General features: G+C 44.9%; 1 protein-coding gene across 3 annotated transcripts in view; it reads left to right on the top strand.

Moving 5' to 3' along the window:
• The first annotated feature begins 280 nt into the window (after positions 1-280).
• The window catches only part of LOC308500579 (protein argonaute-1), a 36,591-nt gene continuing 14,213 nt past the window's right edge, over positions 281-22,658 (top strand). Inside the window, exons 1-12 of one of the 3 annotated variants that reach the window (XM_081055731.1) lie at positions 281-518; positions 5,407-5,590; positions 9,610-9,730; positions 10,165-10,346; positions 10,746-10,882; positions 11,110-11,244; positions 11,388-11,475; positions 12,145-12,292; positions 15,851-15,970; positions 16,336-16,458; positions 16,595-16,728; positions 19,766-19,950. In XM_081055731.1, the coding sequence (XP_080911857.1) occupies positions 494-518; positions 5,407-5,590; positions 9,610-9,730; positions 10,165-10,346; positions 10,746-10,882; positions 11,110-11,244; positions 11,388-11,475; positions 12,145-12,292; positions 15,851-15,970; positions 16,336-16,458; positions 16,595-16,728; positions 19,766-19,950 (1,582 nt within the window). In that variant the 5' untranslated portion in view covers positions 281-493. Of the gene's footprint in view, positions 519-5,406; positions 5,591-9,609; positions 9,731-10,164; positions 10,347-10,745; positions 10,883-11,109; positions 11,245-11,387; positions 11,476-12,144; positions 12,293-15,850; positions 15,971-16,335; positions 16,468-16,594; positions 16,729-19,765; positions 19,951-22,658 lie in introns of all 3 variants that reach the window. The other 2 variants (XM_081055730.1, XM_081055732.1) reach the window with 2 other exon arrangements.

Here is a 22,658-nt window from a genome sequence, read left to right as displayed (position 1 = left end):
ACGCTGTGTAGGCTGGGAGGGAGCTGTTTGGGTGAAAGACAGGGCCGGAGGCTGCTGCGGGGGGTGTCCCCCGCCCTGCGCCACTTACGCCACTGCGCGGTTCCGCTGCGCCTCTACCCCAGCCCTCCGGCCGGGCTGCACGGCGACGGGTGACCGCCAGGGGCCGCTGCCTCGGTCCCGGGTGCCCCCGCCCCTCTCCATTGGCCTTTGTTGCCGTCGGAGCGCCCCGCTTGACTCGTTCCCGTCCGCCCCCTGGGCCTGGCGGTCGCGCCTGCGCACTGGCTGCTGGCCGGGCGCTCGCAGGGGGAGCTGCTGCAGGCTCCGCGGCGGCGGCGGCAACGGAGGCTGTGGGGGTGGCGGCGCGAGCGGCCGGGCTTCGGGGGGGAGCCGAGCCCGGCCCGGGAGCCCGCGCAGCTAGAGTGCGGGGTACCTAGGCCCCTCACGCTGGACTCCACAGTCTCCCGGCCGCCTGACCTCCGCACGGGTATATGGGATGGAAGCGGGACCCTCGGGAGCAGGTAAGGGCCCCCGGGAAGGGCGGACGGTGCGTGCTCCGAAGCACCAAGGGACTCCCGCCTGAAGAGCAGTAAATCCGAGCCAGGGAAGGTTTCTTGAGTGAGGACAGGGGCTCTTATGGGATGGGGGGCCCAGTTTGAAGGCTTTGCTGTGTGCAGTTCCGGGGGAAACCTGGTGAAGGGAGCCCTGAGATCGGGGCCGTTTATCAAAGGAGGCACTGTGCACTCTTGGAGGTGGGAAGTAATCTGGGAGAAGGGCCTGAACGCACGTAAGGACTCCCGGAGGTCCCTGGAGGCCTAGGGAGAGGCCCGGCAGGTGGCAGGGGGCGGGCTCCAGGTGTCCAGGAGAGGAGGGGGTCGACACAGATGGGCCCAGAACTGCCGCATGCCGGGGGCGGGGGCTCGGCCGGTCTGGGCTGGGTTGGTGTCTCTTGGGAGAAGGCGCCGGAGCTGGACTGTGAGCTCCGCCCCAGCCGGGCCTGACGCGGGGGCGAGGGTCAGGGGGCGGTGGGTGGGGATCCAGCCCTGGGATTCCACCCGGTGAGTCCGGGGAGCTGGAGCAGAGGCGCTGGAGCATGCGCGGAGGTGGCAGCTGGAAGGGGCTGCCCTCCGTGGTGGGGGCGTGGCTGCCCGAATCTCCCCAACTCCCCACCCCGCGCGATTTGGCTTGGAAATAAGAGCGCGCCGATGGGGGTGCATTCTCCCTAAGGTTATGCTGGCAGAGCGCAAATGGAAATGGTCCCCTTCCTCATCTTGAGGCTTCTTAACCCTTGGCAAAAACCTCAGTCACAATTTGCCAAGAATGAGTTGAGGGAAACTGCCAAAGTGCCTTATTCTGCCACTGGGACAAGGAAAGACAAGGCAGTGTTCTTGCGGCGGGGCCTCCCTAAAGATAGGCCTTAGGAAAGGTATTGATTACTGAGGGACCAAGGCCAGGCCTTGGTTTACCTGGAAGAGGTTGTCTGCCTGGTCTAATACTGAGTAGAGTTGGGATCATTTAATCAAAGGATAATGACCTTTCCATTGAAATGTCTCCTGAGGTGACAGCCTAATCTCATTCTATACCTTAACACTTTTATTGCTCCTATCTCCCACTGGGTATCTTTTTCCTCTCTCTAAACCCCAGAAACTGTCAGGGCCATGTCATTTGACCTAAGATTGCCAAGCTAGCCCGTTGTCATCTATAAGTTGTTTGGGGGAGGAGGGGTTTATAACCTTCACCCTGGTGAGTTCCGGTGATGATAGCCTTACTTTCTCCTTGTTCGTGGGCAATCAGGAGAAAAGGAGATAAAAACAGGAGAAACTGAGGCTGGACTGCCCCAAGAAGACTGGAGTCTCCAGAATGGGCTGTGGGATGGTGGCACTACCTGTGTCCTAGGTCCTTTGATGGGAGGAGCATTCTGGACCTGGGAATCCTTTAGGTCATATCTCTCCAGCTCCTACCATTTGATCTGGGGGTGGGAGTAGGGTTTCCTTTGGGGACTTGAATTTCATTTCTTGTGGAAGAATCTTTGTCTTTTATAGCAGATCTAATCCCCTCAAGGAACTAGCTCCTACCAATTCATTCGAGGCATCCATTCAGAGATCTGTAAGTACTTTCCTCCAAGAGAAAACAACCTTGAAAAGGCTGTATAGGTCTTAAGGTGGAGTGCAGGGAGCAACAGACTTCAGAAAACTACTTCCTCCTTCCCTCAGGCCCTTCTCTCCATTCCAGGAACTCTCCTGGTTTTCTAGGCTGGAGACTTTGCAACAACCTGTGGACTAGAGTAGGAGTAGGTCACAGGTCCAGATAGACTGCTGGGAGTTGACACCCATGCCAGACTGCTAATGATTTTATTCTGATGAATTCCTAGTGGGCTCTGGAGTGATGAAAAAACTGTTTCTTCCAATAAATAAGCTTCTAGGGAAGGGACTAGAGCTTAGTATCTGGAGTTGGCTGTAGCCTCGTGGGTCAGGCTTTGCTTCATCAAATGATGTAATTGAAATTCATTCTGGAAGCTATTAGTAGAGGTACCCCCATAAGTGTGTCCTTCCTAGGCCCAGACTAGTCTCTTGGAAGTTGGAGGACACGATATGCAAAACTAAGGTATTGTTGCTGGCTTCCCTGGGCCTATGTCCAAGTGTGCCTTCTGTGTTCAGGTGTGTTCCAAGCACGTACTAGACTGGTAGCTCCCTGAAGGTACAGGTAGTGTCTACTTTATCTGTGAAACCAGCACATGTGTAGGTCCTGACACAAAGAACATGCTTATTAACTGAACTGAGTCACAGTCCAGAATGACATAAATGGTTAAGCACGTATGTGAATATTTAATAATTTGCGTATACTCATGTGTGGACAAATTCTTTTTGGAGAGATTGGCCTCTTAGTCTTTGCTTACTGACAGCTAACCTAGCCTTGCGTTTGTCTTTTGAATAGGCTGTCTGGCTCCTTGGGAGTTTTGTGGGCCTCAGAAACTGCAGGGAAAGAATCCCTGAGCCAGGCATTTCAGCTCTGTTACTTTTCCTTCTCAGGGCTGGTTGGGATGGGGGAGGGGGAGTGTCCTTTTCACGGCCCCTCCCTCCTTGCTTTTGTCTGTAAGGAAGGGCCCCGCCCCTTTCCCCCAAGGCCCAAGCTTTGTCCTCAGTGCTGGGGCCCTCATCTGCATCACAAAGTGGCCGTCTGTCCCTGTCTGGGTCTGAAGGGAAGTGTCTCCCTTTCTCAGACTAAAAGCTGGGGGCTGGGGGACTTTCTACAGCTGTAAAGCTTGCCGAGGGATGGAATAGGAGAGAGCTTCCCCCTTCCTCCTGCCTTCCCTAGTTTTGGGATGAGGAAGCATGGGGGCTCTCTTGTTTTCCCAAAGCCTCCTTGGAGTGGAGGATTCCTAAGGCTCTCTGGTCTGTAGTCCTATTTCTGGGAAGAGAAGGCTTTGAGGCTACAGTGTCTGTCCCTTCCCCCATCAGTGCAACCCAGCCCCCAGCTCTAGGGGATGTCTTTCTCCCAAGGCTCCAAGCGATTATTCAGCCTAGGAGGCCGAGGAGGTGAATGGAATGTAAGAACTTGGGGAGGGGAAGGGTGTCTTTCACCAGCTATATCCACCAGGGTGCATTTTTGTTCTGTGCTGGGTTTGTAATAGTTTCTGAGCAGTTCGCAGGTGTTCGTTTGTTTTTATTTTCTTTGTGGTTTGTGTATGGATCTGTTTGTTCATTCCTTTAATATTTGTATATTGAACACACCTCCTGTGTGCCAGACACTGAAGATTCAATAATGACCAAGGCCGACAGTCCCTGTCTTTGAGGAACACACAGTCTAGGGTGGTGAGGGCTATATGTATAAAGGTAAACTGTCTAGGTCTAAGTGAGTGTTTGGATGTGTATGACAGGAATGTATCACACTGTGTGTGCGTCTATGGCTTGTATGCAATTTCTGCCCAGCTCTTTTTGGGGTAGGTGGCCAGGTGATAGTAGTTAAGCCTTCACTTCCCTGTATAACTGAGTCCTGAAGGCCTTTTCCCCCCAGGCTGGGCCTGTATTTCCCAGTGTGCAGAGTGGGGCTGGGCTTGACAGGTGGTCAGGAGACAGCAGCTTAGCTCTGGGAAGCATGCCCCTCCCGTGAATGGTTCTGACCTCTTCCTGACCCCCCAGTTGAGGATATGCCCCATCCCCCCAACCTGGCAGACTGAAAGCAGAGCTCTGGTATTGGGAGAGGTTCTGGGCTGATTCATATATCTCTCCTCCCACCTGAGCTGGTCCTCTACTGTCGAGGACAATAGTAGCTCTGGACAAAGGCTTCTCTTAGGCAGTTTCCCTTTTCCCTCCCTTTCCCTTCAAGCTGGAAAATAAAACTAGGGGCAGCAATCAGGATGGTGGCAAGAAAGGAGAACATAGTGGGAGCTGGCATTGCTCTACCCCTTTCCCAAGGGCCCTCTCTGTCTTGAAATTGATCCCTTTTGCTGCTGTCTGGGCCCTCTGTGTGGAAGGAGCTGTGTGCCTTGGGGAGAATCTTGTATTCTCCTTCCCAGAGTCAGTATCTCTCCCTTCACTAGCTTTCTAATGGCTGTCTCTTCTTCCCGAGTCCTCTAATCTAGCCTCCTCTTGCTTCAGTCTCCTAGTATACTCAGCCTGTCTTCATTCCCTAGTGTTTTCTTCTTTTGAACTTTTTTTTCGTTGTCTCCCCAGTTTCAGCCTTGCTTCTTGCTCAAGCTCCCAGCTCTAACCTATCTTGCCCCAGCCCCTAACTCCAGCCTTTCCTCCTTCCCTGATTCCCAGTTCAACCATTTTCCAGCTGTGACCTCCAATTTTGGTTTCTTTGCCAGCTCCCTGTTTCATTCAGCCTCTGTCCTTAGTGTCCAAACTCGATCCTGTTAGCCGTTTCTGGTTCTCTCTCTCTCTAATCTCAGCCATTCAGTTACCTTAACCCTTCCCCTCCCCCAGCTGGCCTTTGGGTCCTCCTCGTGCCTACATTGCAGAGGAGCGTTAAGATGATGCTGTTTTGTGTTCAGGGTGGTGACGAATGAAGTGAGCATCTGGCTGGCAGAGAACAGGGCATTCTTGGTCTGCTAGATACCTGGAGGAGGTATGTGTCTTCATCTAGGAGAAGGAAGGGTTTTATTACTAGAAACCAAACTTAGCCCCTTTACTTAATACGTAATAGGAATTTATTACATAGTCACTCAATAAATTCAAATTTAAGATAGACAACAAGGGTAATTTTCCTAATTGGAGAGAGGTTTTTTTGTTGTTTTTTTTAAATGAGCCTGTATGAGCCAGTGGGAGCCCTCAGCTGGGTAGGGTAGTCAGAAAAGAGGCTTTCCTCCTGCTCTCCCGCTTCTGTTCTAGGAAGCCTTGTACCTTCTCTGACCCGATTGTGAGGAGATTGCCAGACTCTACCCTCACCAGCCTCTTTGTCTTGTAGCTGCGGGCGCGTACCTGCCCCCTCTGCAGCAGGTGTTCCAGGCACCTCGAAGGCCTGGCATTGGCACAGTGGGGAAACCAATCAAGCTCCTGGCCAATTACTTTGAGGTGGACATCCCTAAGATTGACGTTTACCACTACGAGGTGGATATCAAGCCGGATAAATGTCCTCGCAGAGTTAACCGGTAAGTGATGCACACGGCTAAGACACCAAGTCCAGGGGTCTTCACTGTTCTGAGTCTCAGAACCTTGAAAGAGGATCCAGAGAGGTAAAAGCAAAACTAATAGAGGGTGGTATCACCAAATTCAAGAAGGTTTTTGAGGAGGAGATTCCAAATAAGGTAAATGCTGAAAAATGTCATTGGATATTTTTGGTATATTGGAGATAGCTGGTGCCTTTTGTCAGAACAGTTTTAGTAGAGTAGTTGGGCTAGTAATCTAATTATAGTGAGTTAAGGAATAAGTGGAAGGTAATATCGTAGGGACAGTGAGAGCAGATAGGTCTATCCACATAGCTGGATAGTGAAACATGGGGAAAGAGAGAATATGTTGGCTAGAGAGGTTTATAGGGGTCAAGTACAATGCCTAGCACATTTCAAGTATTTGTTGAAATGAATGAATGAAAAGTTTTTAAGAATGAGACATGGATATGTTTATAAACTCAGGAGAAGGAACTAGTGGAGAAGAGGTTAAAGGTATGTGACAGAGGTGGGAGGAATGAGTGGGATATCCTTGCTGAGACAGGAAGACTTTACAGGATACGAAGTTGGAGGGATTAGCCTTAGAGAGAAGCAGCAATATTTGTTTTTAAAATTTATTTTATTATTTGAAAACTATATGTGCCCAATGTAAAAAATTAAAAATATCACAGAAAGAGTAGCAAAGAAAAATGTCTTCTGTTCCCCTGATTTCTAGTCCCCTAGTTCCTTTCCTTAGAGGATATATTGTTACCATTGAGTATGATTGTTACTATTCTTGAGTATGATAGTTACCATTCTTGAGTATGATTGTTACCATTCTTGAGTACACTTCCAGATATTTTTCTCTGCTTATGCAAGCATATGTGTATATAGAGCATTTTTTTAAATGCACAGAATATGGAATCCTATATACTTTGTTTTGCACCTTGTTTTTCCCCCACTGAACAATTTATTATATTTTGGAAAATCATACATATCAGTACATACATATCCACTTCATTCTTTTGCATAGCTCCAATGAATGTGATGTTATTATAATTTATTTAATGAATCTATTGAGGAACATTTAGGTTGAGTCTAAACTTTTGCTACAAAAATGAAACTATTGAATGTTATTAAATATAGATACATTTTTGCAATCAAATATGAGTGTATCTGTGGGATAAATTCCTAGGAGTGGATTTGCTGGCACAAAACATTTTAAAATTTTGAGCTGTTGCCAGGTTTTTAAGGTACCAGTTTATACTCCCACTAGCAAGGTATCAGAGTGCTTCTTCCCCATATCTGTACCAATTCAGTATATTGTATTTTTTGATATTTGGCATTTTGATACATAAAAAATTATATTTGAATATACTTTTTTTAAATTAATTTTCCCATGTTTTACTGTGGAATTTTAATTCGTGTGAAAAATATCACACTTAAGCTGACTCAGGATGTGGTTTGGTTTTTTATTGAGGTAATATTGGTTAATAATAACATTATACAAATTTCAGGTATACAACATTATAATTCGATGTCTATATACTCTATTGTGTGCTCACCACCAAAAGCCTAGTTTCCATCCATCATCATATATTTAAACCCCTTTACCCATTTTACCCCCTTCTCTCTGGTAACCACCAGTCTGTTTTCTGTATCTGTAAGTTTTGTTTTGTTTTGTTTTTTAACTTTTTTTTTTTACATTCCAAATATGAGTGAAATCATACTGTTTTTGTCCTTTTCCTTCTGACTTATTTCACTTAGCTTAATACTATTGAGATCCCTTTATGTTGTTGCAGATGGCAGTATGTCATCTTTTTTTTAAATGGCTGAATAGTACTCCATTGTATATACCGGTGGTGCCAAAAAACATGGACACTTTGGTCAGTGTTGCTCAAGCAGTAGTCCACTGTAATCAGAAGTGTCGACGCTGATGGTAACCACTTTGAGCACCTCTTGTAATTGCAGAAGTCAAATGTGACTTGTATTCATCTTTTGTTATCGGTATATATTGAGTTTTACCATTTTAATAGTTTTTTCCTTTTTTAAAATGTGTATACCTTTTTTTGTCACCCTCTGTATGTGTACACACACACACACACACACACACACACACACAGCATCTTCTTTATCCATTCATCTGTCAGTGGACACTTAGGTTGTTTCCATATCTTGGCTATTGTGAAATAATGCTGCAGTGAACATATGGGTACATATATCTTTTTGAATTAGTGTTTTCATATTCTTCAGATAAATACCCAGAAGAGGAATTGCTGCATCATATATGGAAGTTCTATTTTTTTTTTCTTTTGAGGAAACTCCATACTGTTTTCCATAATGGCTATACCAGTTTACAATCATACCAGCAGTGTATGAGAATTCCCTTTTCTCTACATCCTTGCCAGACTTATATTTCTTGTCTTTTTGATAATAGCCATTTTAACAGGTGTGAGGTGATATCTCCTGATTTTGATTCGCATTTCCCTAATAATTAGTGGCGGTTAACACCATTTCATGTGCCTGTTGACCATCTGTATGTCTTCCTTTGAATAAATGTCTATTCAGATCCTCTGTCCATTTTTCAATTGGGTAGTTGGTTTGTTGTTGTTGTTGTTTTATTTTTTTGAGTTGTATGAGTATTTTATATATTTTGGACATTGACCCTTTATTGGGAATAATCATTTGCAAATATCTTCTCCCATTCAGTTGGTTGCCATTTTATTTTGTTGATGGCTGTGCAGAAGCTTATTAGTTTGATGTAGTCCTATTTGTTTATTTTTGTTTTGTTTCCTTTGCTTTGGAGTCAAATTCATAAAAACACCACTTAGACCAATGTCCAGAAGCTTAGTGCTTATGTCTTCTTCTATGTATTTTATTGTTTCAGGTCTTATATTCAAGTCTTTAATCCATTTTGAGTTAATTTTTGTGTACAGTGTTAGTTTTCTAGTTTCATTCTTTTGCATATGGCCGTCCAGTTTTCCTAACATTACTTACTGAAGTGACTTTGCTTTCTCCATTGTATATTCTTGCCTCATTTGTTGTAAATTAGTTGTTCATATATGTGTGGGTTTATTTCTGGACTCTTCAATTCTGTTCCATTGATCTGTTTGTCTGTTTTTGTTGTTGTTTTTGTATTTTGGTCTATTTTAAGTTGTGTTTCTCTAATGAGTGAAGTTGAACATATTTTTTCAGATGTTTAAAAATCATACGGAAGGACATTTCAAGTGTGAAAGGAAAGAAAGAGGAAAAGGGACATGCATATATAAATATGGTTGTCTGGGAACTTGAGGGTGGCCTTACTTACAGTGGTCTACTCTTTTCCGAGTTATAGAATTGCTTTTTGATAGGAGATAGTAATGGGTTCTGCAGTTAGAAGGTAGTGAAGAAGGTTTGACATAGTCTATGAGGAAAGGAAGTGATCAGGGACATGAAAAAGATTGTTGGGCAGCACTGAAATCTAATTGGGAAGGATAGAAAGTGAAATCCAGAAAGAGATGGCAGTGGAGAGAAAATGAAGTGGTGGAACTTAGGGCTTCAGAGAGATGGAAGAGATGAGGTTCTTCATCCACAGTTTATTCCTATTCCAGTTTAGATCTCTTCCCCATCTGCATATTTGCTATCAGCTTGGGAATTAGAACAGCCTCAATTTTGTTCCTGATTCTGGAGAGACCCTAAGATGAAGCCCTCCTCTCTCTCCTCAGCCTCGCTCTCTGCTCAGAAGGCACTCACACCGACTCTAACAAGTCCTTTAGAGCCTTGGTGATCTGAGGACCAGCATGTTAGAAATGTAGAATTTTAGGCTTTGCTCTAGACCTACTGAGTCAGAATCTGAAGTTTAATAAGATCTCCAGGTGATTCATATGAATGTTGAAGTTTGAGAAGAACAGCCATAGAGTCGCTAAGATTAGAGTAGTTGCTAGGAGAGAATGTAGTAGACGGGACATTGGCTGGACCTCGAATTACTTCCAAAAGCTTGAAGTGGTAGTGTCTCAGCTTCCACAGGCCGCTCCTATCCCCCACAGGGAAGTGGTGGAATACATGGTCCAGCATTTCAAGCCTCAGATCTTTGGCGATCGCAAGCCGGTGTATGATGGAAAGAAGAACATTTACACTGTCACAGCACTGCCCATTGGCAATGAACGGGTAAGGTTGGGAATCAGGCTCGACCTGTGTCAGGGGTAGGTGGGACAGAGCTCATGTAAGGTTGTTTGGAGACTGGCATTCCAGAGAGCCCTTTCATCTTTTGTGCTCCGAAAGTGTGTTTTAGGGTGGGGTGGGGTAGGTGCTGATGTTTGCTTAGCCTGCTGTATGTCTGTACCTGTTCCAGACAGGTTGAAATTAGATATAAATAGACCTAAAGGACTTTCTGGTAAGTGTGGTTGAGAGGAACAGAAGCACTGAGCCAAGATGGCTGGGGACGAAGGGGCCACATTAACTCTGAAGTCTTCATTGCGAGCCCCGTCAGCTGAAGCAAATTCTTAGCAGATCCATGGGGCAGGGCGCAGTTTGGGCAGGGCAGAGAATGTTGGACTGTGGGAAAGCATTGGCACTCCTTCCCTCCTGTCTCTCTACTGAAGGTTGACTTTGAGGTGACAATCCCTGGAGAAGGGAAGGATCGAATATTCAAGGTCTCCATCAAGTGGCTAGCCATTGTGAGCTGGCGCATGCTGCATGAAGCTCTGGTCAGTGGCCAGATCCCTGTTCCCCTGGAGTCTGTGCAAGCCCTGGATGTGGCCATGAGGCACCTGGCATCCATGAGGTACTGGATATAGTTAGTATCTGGGCTACTAGTGGTGTCAGAACTGCTATTGGGGGGAGGAAGGGAATGAGCACGTATTAAAGTCCTATAGTGTGCCTTTCAAACAAAATATTCTTTGACGCCCTACCATATGCCAGGCAAGTGTGTATATAAAGTTAGATGGTTTAAAGCATTGGCCCTGTCCCTTTTAGATATCTCTGGGCCTCACCCCATCTGTCCCTGCAGGGCAGAGAAAGGGTAGAGACTTGCACAAGGTCAGTCATACCACTAGGAAAGGATCAGAGCTGGAATTAAAGCCCTGGTGTCCTGCCTTCCAGGCCAGGGCTCCTCCGTGCCCAGGACGCCTCACAGGGTGGGGGCCTGTGCCCGAGGGACCAGTTCTCTGCCTGTCCCTGCCAGGTACACCCCCGTGGGCCGCTCCTTCTTCTCACCGCCTGAGGGCTACTACCACCCGCTGGGGGGTGGGCGCGAGGTCTGGTTCGGCTTTCACCAGTCTGTGCGCCCTGCCATGTGGAAGATGATGCTCAACATTGATGGTGAGTGGGGAGAGCGGTGGAGCCAGGGGCACCCTGAGTCCAGGACCACACTCCCAGCCTTCTCCCTCCCAGCTCTGCAACCATACTCCTGGTCTACTCCCTGTAGCCCTGGAACCCCCTCCCCATCCCAATACCCTGTAAGGAAGAGGGTGTAAAGAGCAGTACCTCCACTTATTCTGGAAGACGGAGCCTGAGCTGAACTGTCCCTACCCTGTCTGTCCCCTCAGTCTCAGCCACGGCCTTCTACAAGGCGCAGCCAGTGATTGAGTTCATGTGTGAGGTGCTGGACATCAGGAACATAGACGAGCAGCCCAAGCCCCTCACGGACTCCCAGCGTGTGCGCTTCACTAAGGAGATCAAGGGTGAGGACCCAACTAGGCAGGGAAGGGAAACAGCATTACTTAGCCCTAAAAGGAAATACCCCTGGGATATGTTCAGGGGAGAGGCCAAGCCTGGGAACCTGAGCCACCTATTCCAACCCTGACAAACAGTGTGTGTCTCCCAGGCCTGAAGGTGGAGGTGACCCACTGTGGACAGATGAAGAGGAAATACCGCGTGTGTAATGTTACCCGCCGTCCTGCCAGCCATCAGACGTAAGTTGACAGGGTTGCTGAGCCATCCATTGGTGGAGAAGGGTTAATATTTTAACACACTCCCTTCACTCCCTGGCTTCCACCTCTCACCCACTTACCCTGAGAATAAGCCTTGGACTGGCCCGGTTTTCAAAGATAAGCTGTGGGAATTTGGCACCCCTCCCCCAATCTTCCCAGCTCCATTGATATTCTCCCTACTATTTTTACCTTCCTGGGCTCCACCTTTCCTCCATCAGCCTTTACTATATAGATCAGGCATCTTCCCCTGACTCCTGTCTCAGTTTTGTAAATGTTAGAATCTCTTTCGACTTATTCTTCCTTCTGAAAAAGAAAGCTGGGTTCCTAGGCTAGTCCTTGGGGAAGCTGTCAGTGATTTCATCCGCCTTCTTGCCCTCAGACTGTACTGGACTGTGAGTGCCTACTGTGTGTCAGGCTTTATGCTCAACACCAGAGATACAGATGAATCAGGTATGGTCCTGATGGTTGTGGAACTTGCCTCTCAAATCTTTGGCTTCTCTTTTGGAGCCCTGTATTGTCTGCTTTCCCAAGAGTAGCAGTACTCAAGAGGCTGGATAGGATGAAGCCAAGTCTGGGTCTTCCCATGGTTCTAGATCCAGAGAGATGGGATTGAATACTGGGCTCATATCCTCCTTCCCTTCCCCCAAACAGGTTTCCCTTGCAGCTGGAGAGTGGACAGACTGTAGAGTGCACGGTGGCACAGTATTTCAAGCAGAAATATAACCTTCAGCTCAAGTATCCCCACCTGCCATGCCTGCAAGTTGGCCAGGAACAAAAGCATACCTACCTGCCCCTAGAGGTAAGGCTGCCAAGTGATGGCTGGGCTGGGGAACAAACATTGTACCTATTCACTGATCATCAGAGGTCTGTTCTTCCATTTGTAGCCTCTCATCTTCATTTTGAAGTTTGGAAAATTGACATTCGGAGAGGTATGAGGTCATTTTGTGAAATGTAGGCCTCATTCTTACCTGCTAAATACTTTTCTATTTCCCATCCTGCTCATGTTCTTTCAGGACTGCCAGGCAAAGTCGAAAACTATATTTACTGCATTTAATACGTAATTAGTTTGTCTAGGACAGAGATTTCAGATACTCACATTCATGTCCTCTTAATTTCTCTGTTCTCTGGAGTTGGGGATCCTAAATGACCTAGAGATACAAGTGTACCTTATTTTAGAGAAAATGGAGCTGAATGTTGAATCCTATTTCCCTAATGGTCAATGTGTTCTTTGTGAAAAAAATTTAGCCCTAAGATTTGTCATATTTTTATGCTTTAGTAGACCTTTGAAATTCAAGACCTTTGAAATTAAAGAAAGAATAGTAACGCTTCTTAAGTAATAGAATGCAAATATAGAACCATTGGGCTGTGTTTGGTTTGGCATACACTAGCTCAAGTGTCTAATGAGAAACTACTGCTGACTGCTTCATTGTCTAGTTTATTGCTACTCAAAGTGTGGTCAGTGGACCAACACTATAGGCATTACCCAGGAGCTTGTTTGAAATGCAGAATCTCAGGTCCCACCTAGATCCACTAAATCAGAATCTGTCTTTTAACAGAATCCAAAGAGGATTCATATAAACATTGAGGTTGGAGAATCACTAGCCTAGACTTTTGTCTTACTTTGTTTCAGCAGCAGGAGTCAGATAGCTGGGATCAAAGCTCAAGCCTTTGGTGAACTTCTGGAGTTTCAGAACTAACCACAGGGAGTTAGGCTGAAGGGAGGAGAGATCCCCAAACCCAAGAACTGACTCAGTTAAGAGGTGCTGATGCACAGAAAGCGTGATGAAGACAATATTTTCTCCGAGGTATAAGCGGAAGTCTTTAGGGACGATCCCAACTAAGTAGATAGGCTTTAGGTCGTATCGGCTGCCAGCTGAGATTTGTTAGCAAGTTATTATAACATTACTTCTGTTTACACAACAGTTTTCGAGGGGGAATAATTTATATAATGACTTATGTTTTGATTTTTACTGTTGTTTGTTTATTTAGCAAATGTTTAGTGAGCTCCGACTGTGTGTCATATATATACTCTTTTAGGTGCTGGGAATGTAGCGATTATCACGACAAGTTCCCCACTGTCATGGAGCTTACATTCTAGAAGGGGGAGATAGACAATAAATTGATAAATAAGATAGTTTCAGATGGTGGTAAGTGCTATAAGAATAATAAAACAGGTTAAGGGGATAGAAGTAAGGGTGGAGGGGGTTGGAGAGCCACTTTAGTTACTGTGGTCAGGGCAGGCCTCTTGTAGGAGACATTTGAGCTGAGTCCCAATTTAAGAAATAAAACCAAGCTTGTAACAACCTGGGGGAAGAGCCTTCCAGGCAGGAGGTAAATAACAAGTACAAAGGCTCTAAAGCAGCAGGAAACTTGGGTCTTTTTGAGAGATAGACAGAGGCCACAGTGGCTGGCATGTAGTGGATGAGGGGAAAAGTAATAGATGATTTTGGAGACAGGTTCAGCGTCAAATCATGTAGCCTGGTGGGATTTGTTTTGTTTTGTTTTTCAGAATAGATTAATCAAGATATAATTCACATACCATAAAGTTCACTCTTAAAATGTCCAATTCACTGTTTTTTTTAGTATATTTACAGAATTGTACAACTGTCATCACTATCTGATACTAAAACATTTTCATCACCCTCAGAAGAAAGCTCATACCCTTTAGAAGTCACTTACTCTTCTTTCCACTGGACACACACACACACACACACACACACATGCACACAGCCCCTATTAATCACTAGTATGTTTCTGTTTCTGTGGATTTATCTGTTCTGGATATTTCATATAAATGGAATTATATGTGGCCTTTTTTGACTGGCCTACTTCACTGAGCATGATGTCTTCAAGGTTCATCTATGTTGCAGCCTATGTCAGAATTTCCTTCCTTTTTAAGGCCGAATAATATTGTTGTATGTATATACCACATTTTGTTGATCCATTCCTTCATTGACGGATACTTGGATTGCTTGTACCTTTTAGCTATTGTGAATAATGCTGCTATGAATATAGGTGTACAAATATTTGTTCTGGTCCCTGCTTTCACTTTTTTTGAGTACATGCCCAGAAGTAGAATTGCTGGATCATATGGTAATTCTGTGTTTAATTTTTTGAGGAATCTCCATACTGTTTTCCACAGTGGCCATACCATTTTACATTCCCGCCAGCAGTGCACCGCACATCCAATTTCTCCACATCCCTACTTCAGCCCTTTTCTTAGTATTGATTCTGTAGCTGAAATCTGTAGAGAGGGCTACAGCTTTAAGGTACCTATAAGAGAGCAACGTTACAAATTTTAATTCTGGATTTTCATTAGTGAACTGACCGATTTGTATGTTTTCCCTACCATTGTTCTGCATGAACTCTGGAAATTAGGGACAGTTCCAGTATTTTCAATAGTGTTGGCCCTATGGGAGCAAGTTCTATGTTTCATTTCTTCTAAATCCTCACAACCACCTCATGAGAGCTAGTGTTTTTTCTGCATAACTGAAAATAAGTCATCTCAGAGTGGTTAAGAGACGTATGCCTGCCCCAGGTAACATCACCTAGAAATGACAAAGCTGGGCTTCAAACTCAAGTCTTCTAAACCTACTGGCTCTCTCTACTCTGCCAAATAGCTTCCTGTTCACGGCATCTCGAATATAGCAGATTGGGGAGTGAAAGTCTTGTATATCGCTGGAAAGTCTATTCTGATCTCCATTGTGTTCTGTTGGGCCCCAAACAGAGGAACCAAGTGGCAGGATGTTTTTCATACCAACAGAGGAAACTGTCAGTCAACAAACAGTGATTTCTATAGTCTAGGGGCTCAGTGATCATTTGTAGACTGGGGCTCAAGAGTTAAGAGCCCTCCCCGGTTCTTTTGGTGGGTTGCAGGATGGTGAAATAGACTTCCTGTCACCATTGGAGAGCTGCCTACTACCTTAGGAATCCAGTTTGTATGTATTGAGCTTTTTAGTATTTAGAAGAACTCTACATTGGGTCCTTTGGTAAAAATAATTTAACCTGCAATTTATTGAGTACTTACTGTGTTCCAGAACTGTACTCGGCCCTTTAAATGCTTTATTTTATTTAGTTTCCAAACAATGCAATGAGATTATTACTGTTGTCTCCATTTAACACATGGGACCTGAGCCGAGCCCAGATCTGGCTCTGGATCACAAGCTCTTAATCACAAAGTAGCCATATTGTCTTTTTTGTTGCACACGGGTATTTTCTAACTTAGCCTGTGTGCCCAGGAGATTTTGCAGACCCCTTCCCAGCGCAGACAGCCAAGGTCTATTCCCTTACTATGGGGCTCTGAACATAGGGTAGACGGAACTCAAGCCAGAGTTACCCACCGTTCTTGTTTCCTCAGGTCTGTAACATTGTGGCTGGGCAGCGCTGCATTAAGAAGCTGACGGACAACCAGACTTCCACCATGATAAAGGCTACAGCGAGGTCGGCCCCAGACCGACAGGAGGAGATCAGCCGCCTGGTCAGTGAGGCTGCAGAGAAACAAACGTATGCTCAGTTGCTCAGTCACTGGGGCCGCTGGTTGCAAGACGCTTTCCTGCCTTGGCAGGACCCTCAGGAGAACACAAATCTAGATTTGTTTCCTGGGATTCCATAGGATTGCTCTTGCTTCTTGACTCTGTACCTACTTTGCTTTCTTTTTCTTTTTCCCTTTTGTATTACTTCCCTATGTTATCCACTCCCACTTATGTCATCTTCCACTTTCCCTCCTGTTTTAGGGCTACTCTTGCCAGACTCAACTGCCCAGGGCATTCTACTTGGGACCCAGAAGGTGAGCAGTATTGCTAAGCTGCTGCTCTCCTGAGATCCCCTTCTTTTGTCTTGCAGATGAAGAATGCCAGCTATAACCTAGATCCCTACATCCAGGAATTTGGGATCAAAGTGAAAGATGACATGACAGAAGTGACGGGACGAGTGCTGCCGGCGCCCATCTTGCAGTATGGCGGCCGGGTGAGCAGGGTCAGGGCCAGACAACATCTCTGGGGCATTTTGGGAGGCGATTGGGTTGGATAGCCAGGGGCTTTTGCTCCCCTACCCACCTGGCTCTACTGAGGCTCACCTGGGCGCCCCCTCTGCCTATCCCCAGAATCGGGCCATTGCCACACCCAATCAGGGAGTCTGGGACATGCGGGGGAAACAGTTCTACAATGGGATTGAGATCAAAGTCTGGGCCATCGCCTGCTTCGCACCCCAAAAACAGTGTCGAGAAGAGGTGCTCAAGTAAGGAGGGCTGGGTTTATGGGTGGAAGGGTGGGAAGGACCCTAGAGTTGCCTGCATTTTCCTACCCCCAAGGGGCCAAGATTTGACCTGTAGTGTGCTATTTCTGATTCTTGGTTCTGCCTTCTTGAACTGTCTGGCACAAACTTATGCTTGTTCTTTTCTGCCAATCTGGGGTCAGGAGCCCTATTTGTTCAGAGATGATGATTTCAGGGCATGAATCCTCTCATGGAGGCTCAAATTATTTTTTTTTGTTATAATTCTTAACATTGGTAATAAATAGTAGTAGTGGTGACTATAATGTTTATGCCAACATTGTACCTAATTTTATGTCTTATTTCATCTTCACAGTAAGTAGGTGGTGGTATTTCCATTTTCAGGAGACTGAGGCTCAAAGAGGTTAAGTAACTTGTACAAAGTTTGCATATCAAGAAAGTGTCAGAGTTGGGGTCATGTTGGACTGAGGCTTCAAAGCTTATATTCCTAACTGGAGACAGAAAAGAGCAGTTTATTCAGTTGGTCCTCTGAGCTGTCCTCTCCTGTGCACAGAATTTGTTCAGTCAATTCCGAGGGACCTGAATTAGGTGAACATAAGTTTAAAGGCCTCTGTGGCTGAGGGGCTGGGAGCAGACAACAGTGAAAAAAGTGATACAGCCAAGTGGTTTATAGGAACAGGTTAGGGGAATAATCGTCTTGAATGAGTGAATGAGTAAGTGGAAGTCACTGACTCTTCCCCACGGTACATTTTTTTTTAAACAGCTTTATTGAGATATGTTTCAAATACCGCAAAATTCACCCATTTAAAGTGTACAGTTTGGTAGTTTCCACAGTCTTTTGCAGTGGTGGTTTCTTTTCTCTGCATCTTGGGTGGGGTCAGTGCACTGCGAGGCTGAGTGCGTGGCACTGAGATGCGCTCCCTGGTGGGGTCAGCTGGCCTTGAGGTTTTCATAAGAATTAGTTAACAGCAGGCCCTGTTGACTGTGGGGACTTTGGCTGCCCTGCCCCACTTTCTCCCCTCACAGGTATCCAACTACTACCATCCCAATTGTAGTTTCTTTTAAATGGGTTACTCTTGTCCCCTTTCCTTGGTTCTTGGTATTTTAGCCCCATTTAAGCCAGGCTTCTCCCAGCCTTGGCCAAGCATTGGAGAGCCTGTCCTCAGCAATATTGGAAAGGCTCCCAGCTCTCTGCCTTTATGCCTTTGTGTTACCTTGTTGGTAGCTCTGTTCTCTGTGTGCTTCTCTCTTATTCCCATGTCCCATTTTTTTGAGAAACAATTCATTGTTTTGGATATTTTGCGGGTAGAGAAACTGATGAACCTAGAATCTGAGTTGGAAGGAGTCAGTTCATCACACATCTCCTTCTTCCAATGATTCCCAAATGTAGGGGGTAAGAATGTGACTTGTATGCCTGGGTCAGTAGTACCCAGTGGGATGTGTGGCTCTGGGATAAAAATAAAGATTTGGGAGTCTTCAGCCATAGCAGCAGATGAGATTGTCCTGGGAGAATGTGCACAGTGAACACAGGCTGGATATAAAACTCAGAAAAACTGGAAAGGAAATAGAGTTCCTAAGTGTGTATGAGGGGATGGGATTCTGAACACAGGAAAAGATGTCCTATCCTAAGATAGAGGGGCCAGAGACAAAGGTGGCTGTGGAGGTGGAGGGAATGGATGCGGGAGTACTAGGGTCAACTCTCAGAATTTTTCTTTTGGTTAAAGAGGCCCCAATACTTCAACTATATCACTTAGGGTAGGCTCTTAAGATCTTTTCCATCTTAGACTTCTCTCAACACTTTGTGGCCTCCAACGCTGGACACAGTATCCCAACTGAGCTGGTAGATAGAAGATTGGGAAGACCAGTTTCCTTTAAGTAGAGACCCACTATCAATGGAATCTAGTAACACACTGGTTTTTTAGTAGCTACATTGCAGTTGTATGTAAGGCAGAGAAATGGAAAAAAATACTGTTTATAGTCCATCGAAGAGCTGGGCTCTTATTTACAACTGCTAGGTTATATTTCCTTATTCTACAGATTTATTTTGAAAATAAATCTGTAGAATAACATGGCAAATATCCATGTGTCCATCATCCAGACTTTTGTCATGTTTTACTTCTCTAAAGTAAATAAAATATAACTGATAAACTTGACGTTTCCTTTATGTCTTCCCTCCTAACCCTTATTCCTCCCTTCTGACACATGAATTATGACCTTCCTATCCAATTATACATTTCATGTACCGCTATGCATATAAATGATTTTAAATTTTATGTAACAGTATTATACAGTATTTAGCTAGCTTGTGTTTTTTAACTAAATATGTGAAAAAAATAACTATTTTCCCACTACAAAGGTTTTTCAATGTATCATTGATATTTACATGCTATATAATAGCATCCTGTAAACAATTTGCTTTTTTCTCTTTGTACATTATTGTTTTTAATCTAAATGCAAGATTTAAATTTCCTGTTGTTCATTTTAGTCTGTCATTATATTTATGTAGCTTAATTTTTTTAATCTATTGCATGTGTGTACCCTCTCTCCCAACTTTGTCTTCCTTTCCCAGGGTGAAGCCCTAAAGCCAAAGGAAAGAAGCTTGTTTAATTATTTGCTCTCAAGCTTCAAAGAACCAGTAGGAAGGAGCTCATTTTTATTGAGCACGTACTGTGTTCCAATCACTGTTGGAATTTTATTTATGTTAATTTGAGCAAGGAGGCCCTTCACTTGGGCTTCTGCCTACTGCTATTGACTCGTAACAGAATCCATTGCTTGAGTGGGACATGGTGGGGACACTGAGAATTCCCACAGGTCCCTTCTCCGGGCTCCCTTAGCTCTCTGCTTGTGCCATTCAACACTTAGCAAGCTCTGTCTTGTCCTGCTCAACTATACATGTTTTTTACACTAGCTGTGATCATGTCTCATCCACTTTAGACTCTCTCAGTGACTGTCATAGTGCTTAGGCACCTATGGTGGAGGCATTTGGTCAGAGGTATTAAAGTGGGACTTACTGCCTCCTGTCATGACCATACTTGTGCTGCAGGAACTTCACAGACCAGCTGCGGAAGATTTCCAAGGATGCAGGGATGCCCATCCAGGGCCAGCCTTGCTTCTGCAAATACGCGCAGGGGGCAGACAGCGTGGAGCCCATGTTCCGGCATCTCAAGAACACCTACTCTGGGCTGCAGCTCATTATCGTCATCCTGCCAGGGAAGACGCCAGTGTATGGTACAGTTCTCTTGGGACAGTGGTCACGATGATGGGACTCTTCTCAGGGAGCTTCCTGGAGGTTCCTGGGGAGACTCAGTGTGGATTCTTAGCTCTAGCCAGAGCCGTCCCTTACTGTCAGTGCCCCTCTTCTAGGAGAAATGTCAGCCTTAGGAGCCATCGAGTCATCCCAGGTCCTGTTTACCTGCTCACACTCCCTTCCAGTAACATTTACTGTGGTCCTCTGTGCTGATCTTCATGCCAGGCTACGCTGGGCCAGATACAGGGATGGGTAGTCCTGATTCCTATTCTTAGGAGAATGTTGTCTATCAGGACACCCAAGGAGAATGTGTGGTGTTTCTTTTCTGTTAGTGTTCCATTGCCTGGGAATGACTTGGACTTTTTGGAAGTTTTTGCTTTCTCCCTCTCTTTTCTTCTTTTAAGAATGGGAATGACTGGCTATATACATCTCTGGCTCAGTACTTTTCTCTTACTCCGTTTTCCCCCTCCACCTATTACGCTTCAAAGGAAAAGGTCCCTCTTCTTACCTTGCTCAACCTGTGTGTGCTATTGTCACCATCCCATCTTACTACCTTGGGGACTTTATGTACCCTGTAACACTTAAACTTCTTCAGATTCCCTGTCCTAGAGCACATTACCACTCTCATGCCATCTCCTTTAGCTTTTGTCTTCCTATTTTCTTGTTTTTCTTCATACTTTTTGAATGAGTTGTATACATTCCCTACACCCACTTCCTCACCAGCCACTTACTCCTTTGCCTCTATCATCTACCTTACTTCTGCCTTTTACCTAAACCTCCTCTGTAGAGGGTCACCAACTACCTTTGTTAGTTCTCCTCTTCTCTTGACTAATTAATATTTTCTCCTGTCTCCCCTTACTTATTTTCATTATTGCCAGGAATGCCTGGTATTGTCCAGATTTCTGTGTGGTATAGTCCTCTTGGGACAGTGGTAACAAGGATAGGACTCTTCTCGGGGTAGCTCCTCTACCCTCTTTTTCTGTCTTTACATTTTAGTGAAGTTCTCATCCATTTTACTTCAGTCACCACCTATTATTATCATATGTTATAATGTATTACTAAAATCTTGATCCAACCTTTGACCTCTCTGCAGCTTGCGTCTGGCTCTTTGACCTCTCTCCTTTCCTTCATCAAGAGTTTGTTGATGACCTACTATGTGGGAAACACTGCTCAATCCTGAATACATTGGTTAAAAAACCAGAGTGATCTCTGCCCTTATAAAGTGTTCTGGTGGACCATCTCTTTAGTAGCTTGTCTTCTTTGTCTACCAATGAGCTCTTTTATTTACTTCTTTTTTCTGTGGCATCACAGTTGTTTCTGGGTACCTTTATCCAGACTGGAGGCAGTCTGTACCTTTTTTTACAGTCTTAAGATATATTCCTTGTTCTCCACCCACATTTCTCAACTTAATTCTAATATTGCTTCTTAAATCTTTGTTGAATATGTTATTGGATGAGATTTTGTAACAGTACTCCCCCCAAAAACCTTCATTGGTCCCCATTCACAATATAAAAGGTTTTCAGGGCCCTGATCTTGGTTTAATCTTTTCAGCTTTATCTTGTACTTTTCCCTTTCTGGTATGCCACACATACCAGGAAGATCACTTGTTCTGAAATTAGATAGAACTGGATTTTAATCTGGCTATGCCAGTTTACTGGCTTAGGCTAATTACCTAACCTTTCTCAGCCTCATGAATTATTTATATAAAAAACAGCATCGAACAACGATGCCTGGCACTTAGTAGATACTCTAAATGCTCATTCCTTGTCTGTGCTTCCCACTCTCTGGTTTTGCTCACATATTTACCTTTGTCTAGAATAGCTAAGTACTCTACTTGTTATCCTATACCTTGCCCTTAAAATTCTCTCCATCCTTCAAGTCCCAGTTTAAATGTACTTATTCCTTGAAACCTTCTCTAGTCATTCTACCTAGAGGATGAACTCGTCTTTTTCTGGATTCTTCTAGAAATTTTATCAGGTTGCTGATCAATTACTACCTTGCTTTATATTACTTTGAACAGAGAGTAGATCTGATTCTGCTCTTAAACCTTCTTCCCTCTACATACATACACCTAAGGTAGAGCCTTCCACGGACATGACACACAATTATGGATGGAAGTTGGTTGACCTCCAATCCATGTCTCTCTTGGGACTTACATTGATGGCCCTTGGTTGGAAAATAAGGATGCTTTTTAGGAGACCTGCTTTGAGTAATTCCCAGAGTTTCTGGAACCCCCCTTCCCCCATTAAACAGAAAATCCAATGTTTGGCTTGTCTGGGGAGTATATAGTGCAGCATGCTTAGGGAAGGCAATGCTTACTCAGAATTTTCCCTTCCCTGGACTCAGTAATGTTATACCTCTCTACAGTCTTACACCTTAATCAGGACTTTGGTTTTTACCAGTTAAATGCTATTCCTTGATTATACCAATAGGACAATGGGGCCATCTGCCTAGGAATTAAACCTGCAGGTAAGAGAGCAATCAGATTTTTCTAAAGACTTTTCACCCTCCCTCCTGAGAGGCCAAAAGAATGGAATTCTCTCTGTGATTTTCAAAGCAAGTCCAGTTGCATTATGGTTGCCCTGAAAGTGTAGAAGGACAGTGTGACATTTGCCCAGTTCTGATCTGGTACTGTCCTGCATCCTACCCTTCCTTAGTATTTTTAACTCCTTTCCCTCCACTAAATTTA

The sequence above is a fragment of the Rhinolophus hipposideros genome, assembly GCF_964194185.1.
Source record: "Rhinolophus hipposideros genome assembly, chromosome: 8".
Classification (NCBI taxonomy): Eukaryota; Metazoa; Chordata; class Mammalia; order Chiroptera; family Rhinolophidae; genus Rhinolophus; species Rhinolophus hipposideros.
This window is presented reverse-complemented; position numbering and strand designations above follow the sequence as displayed.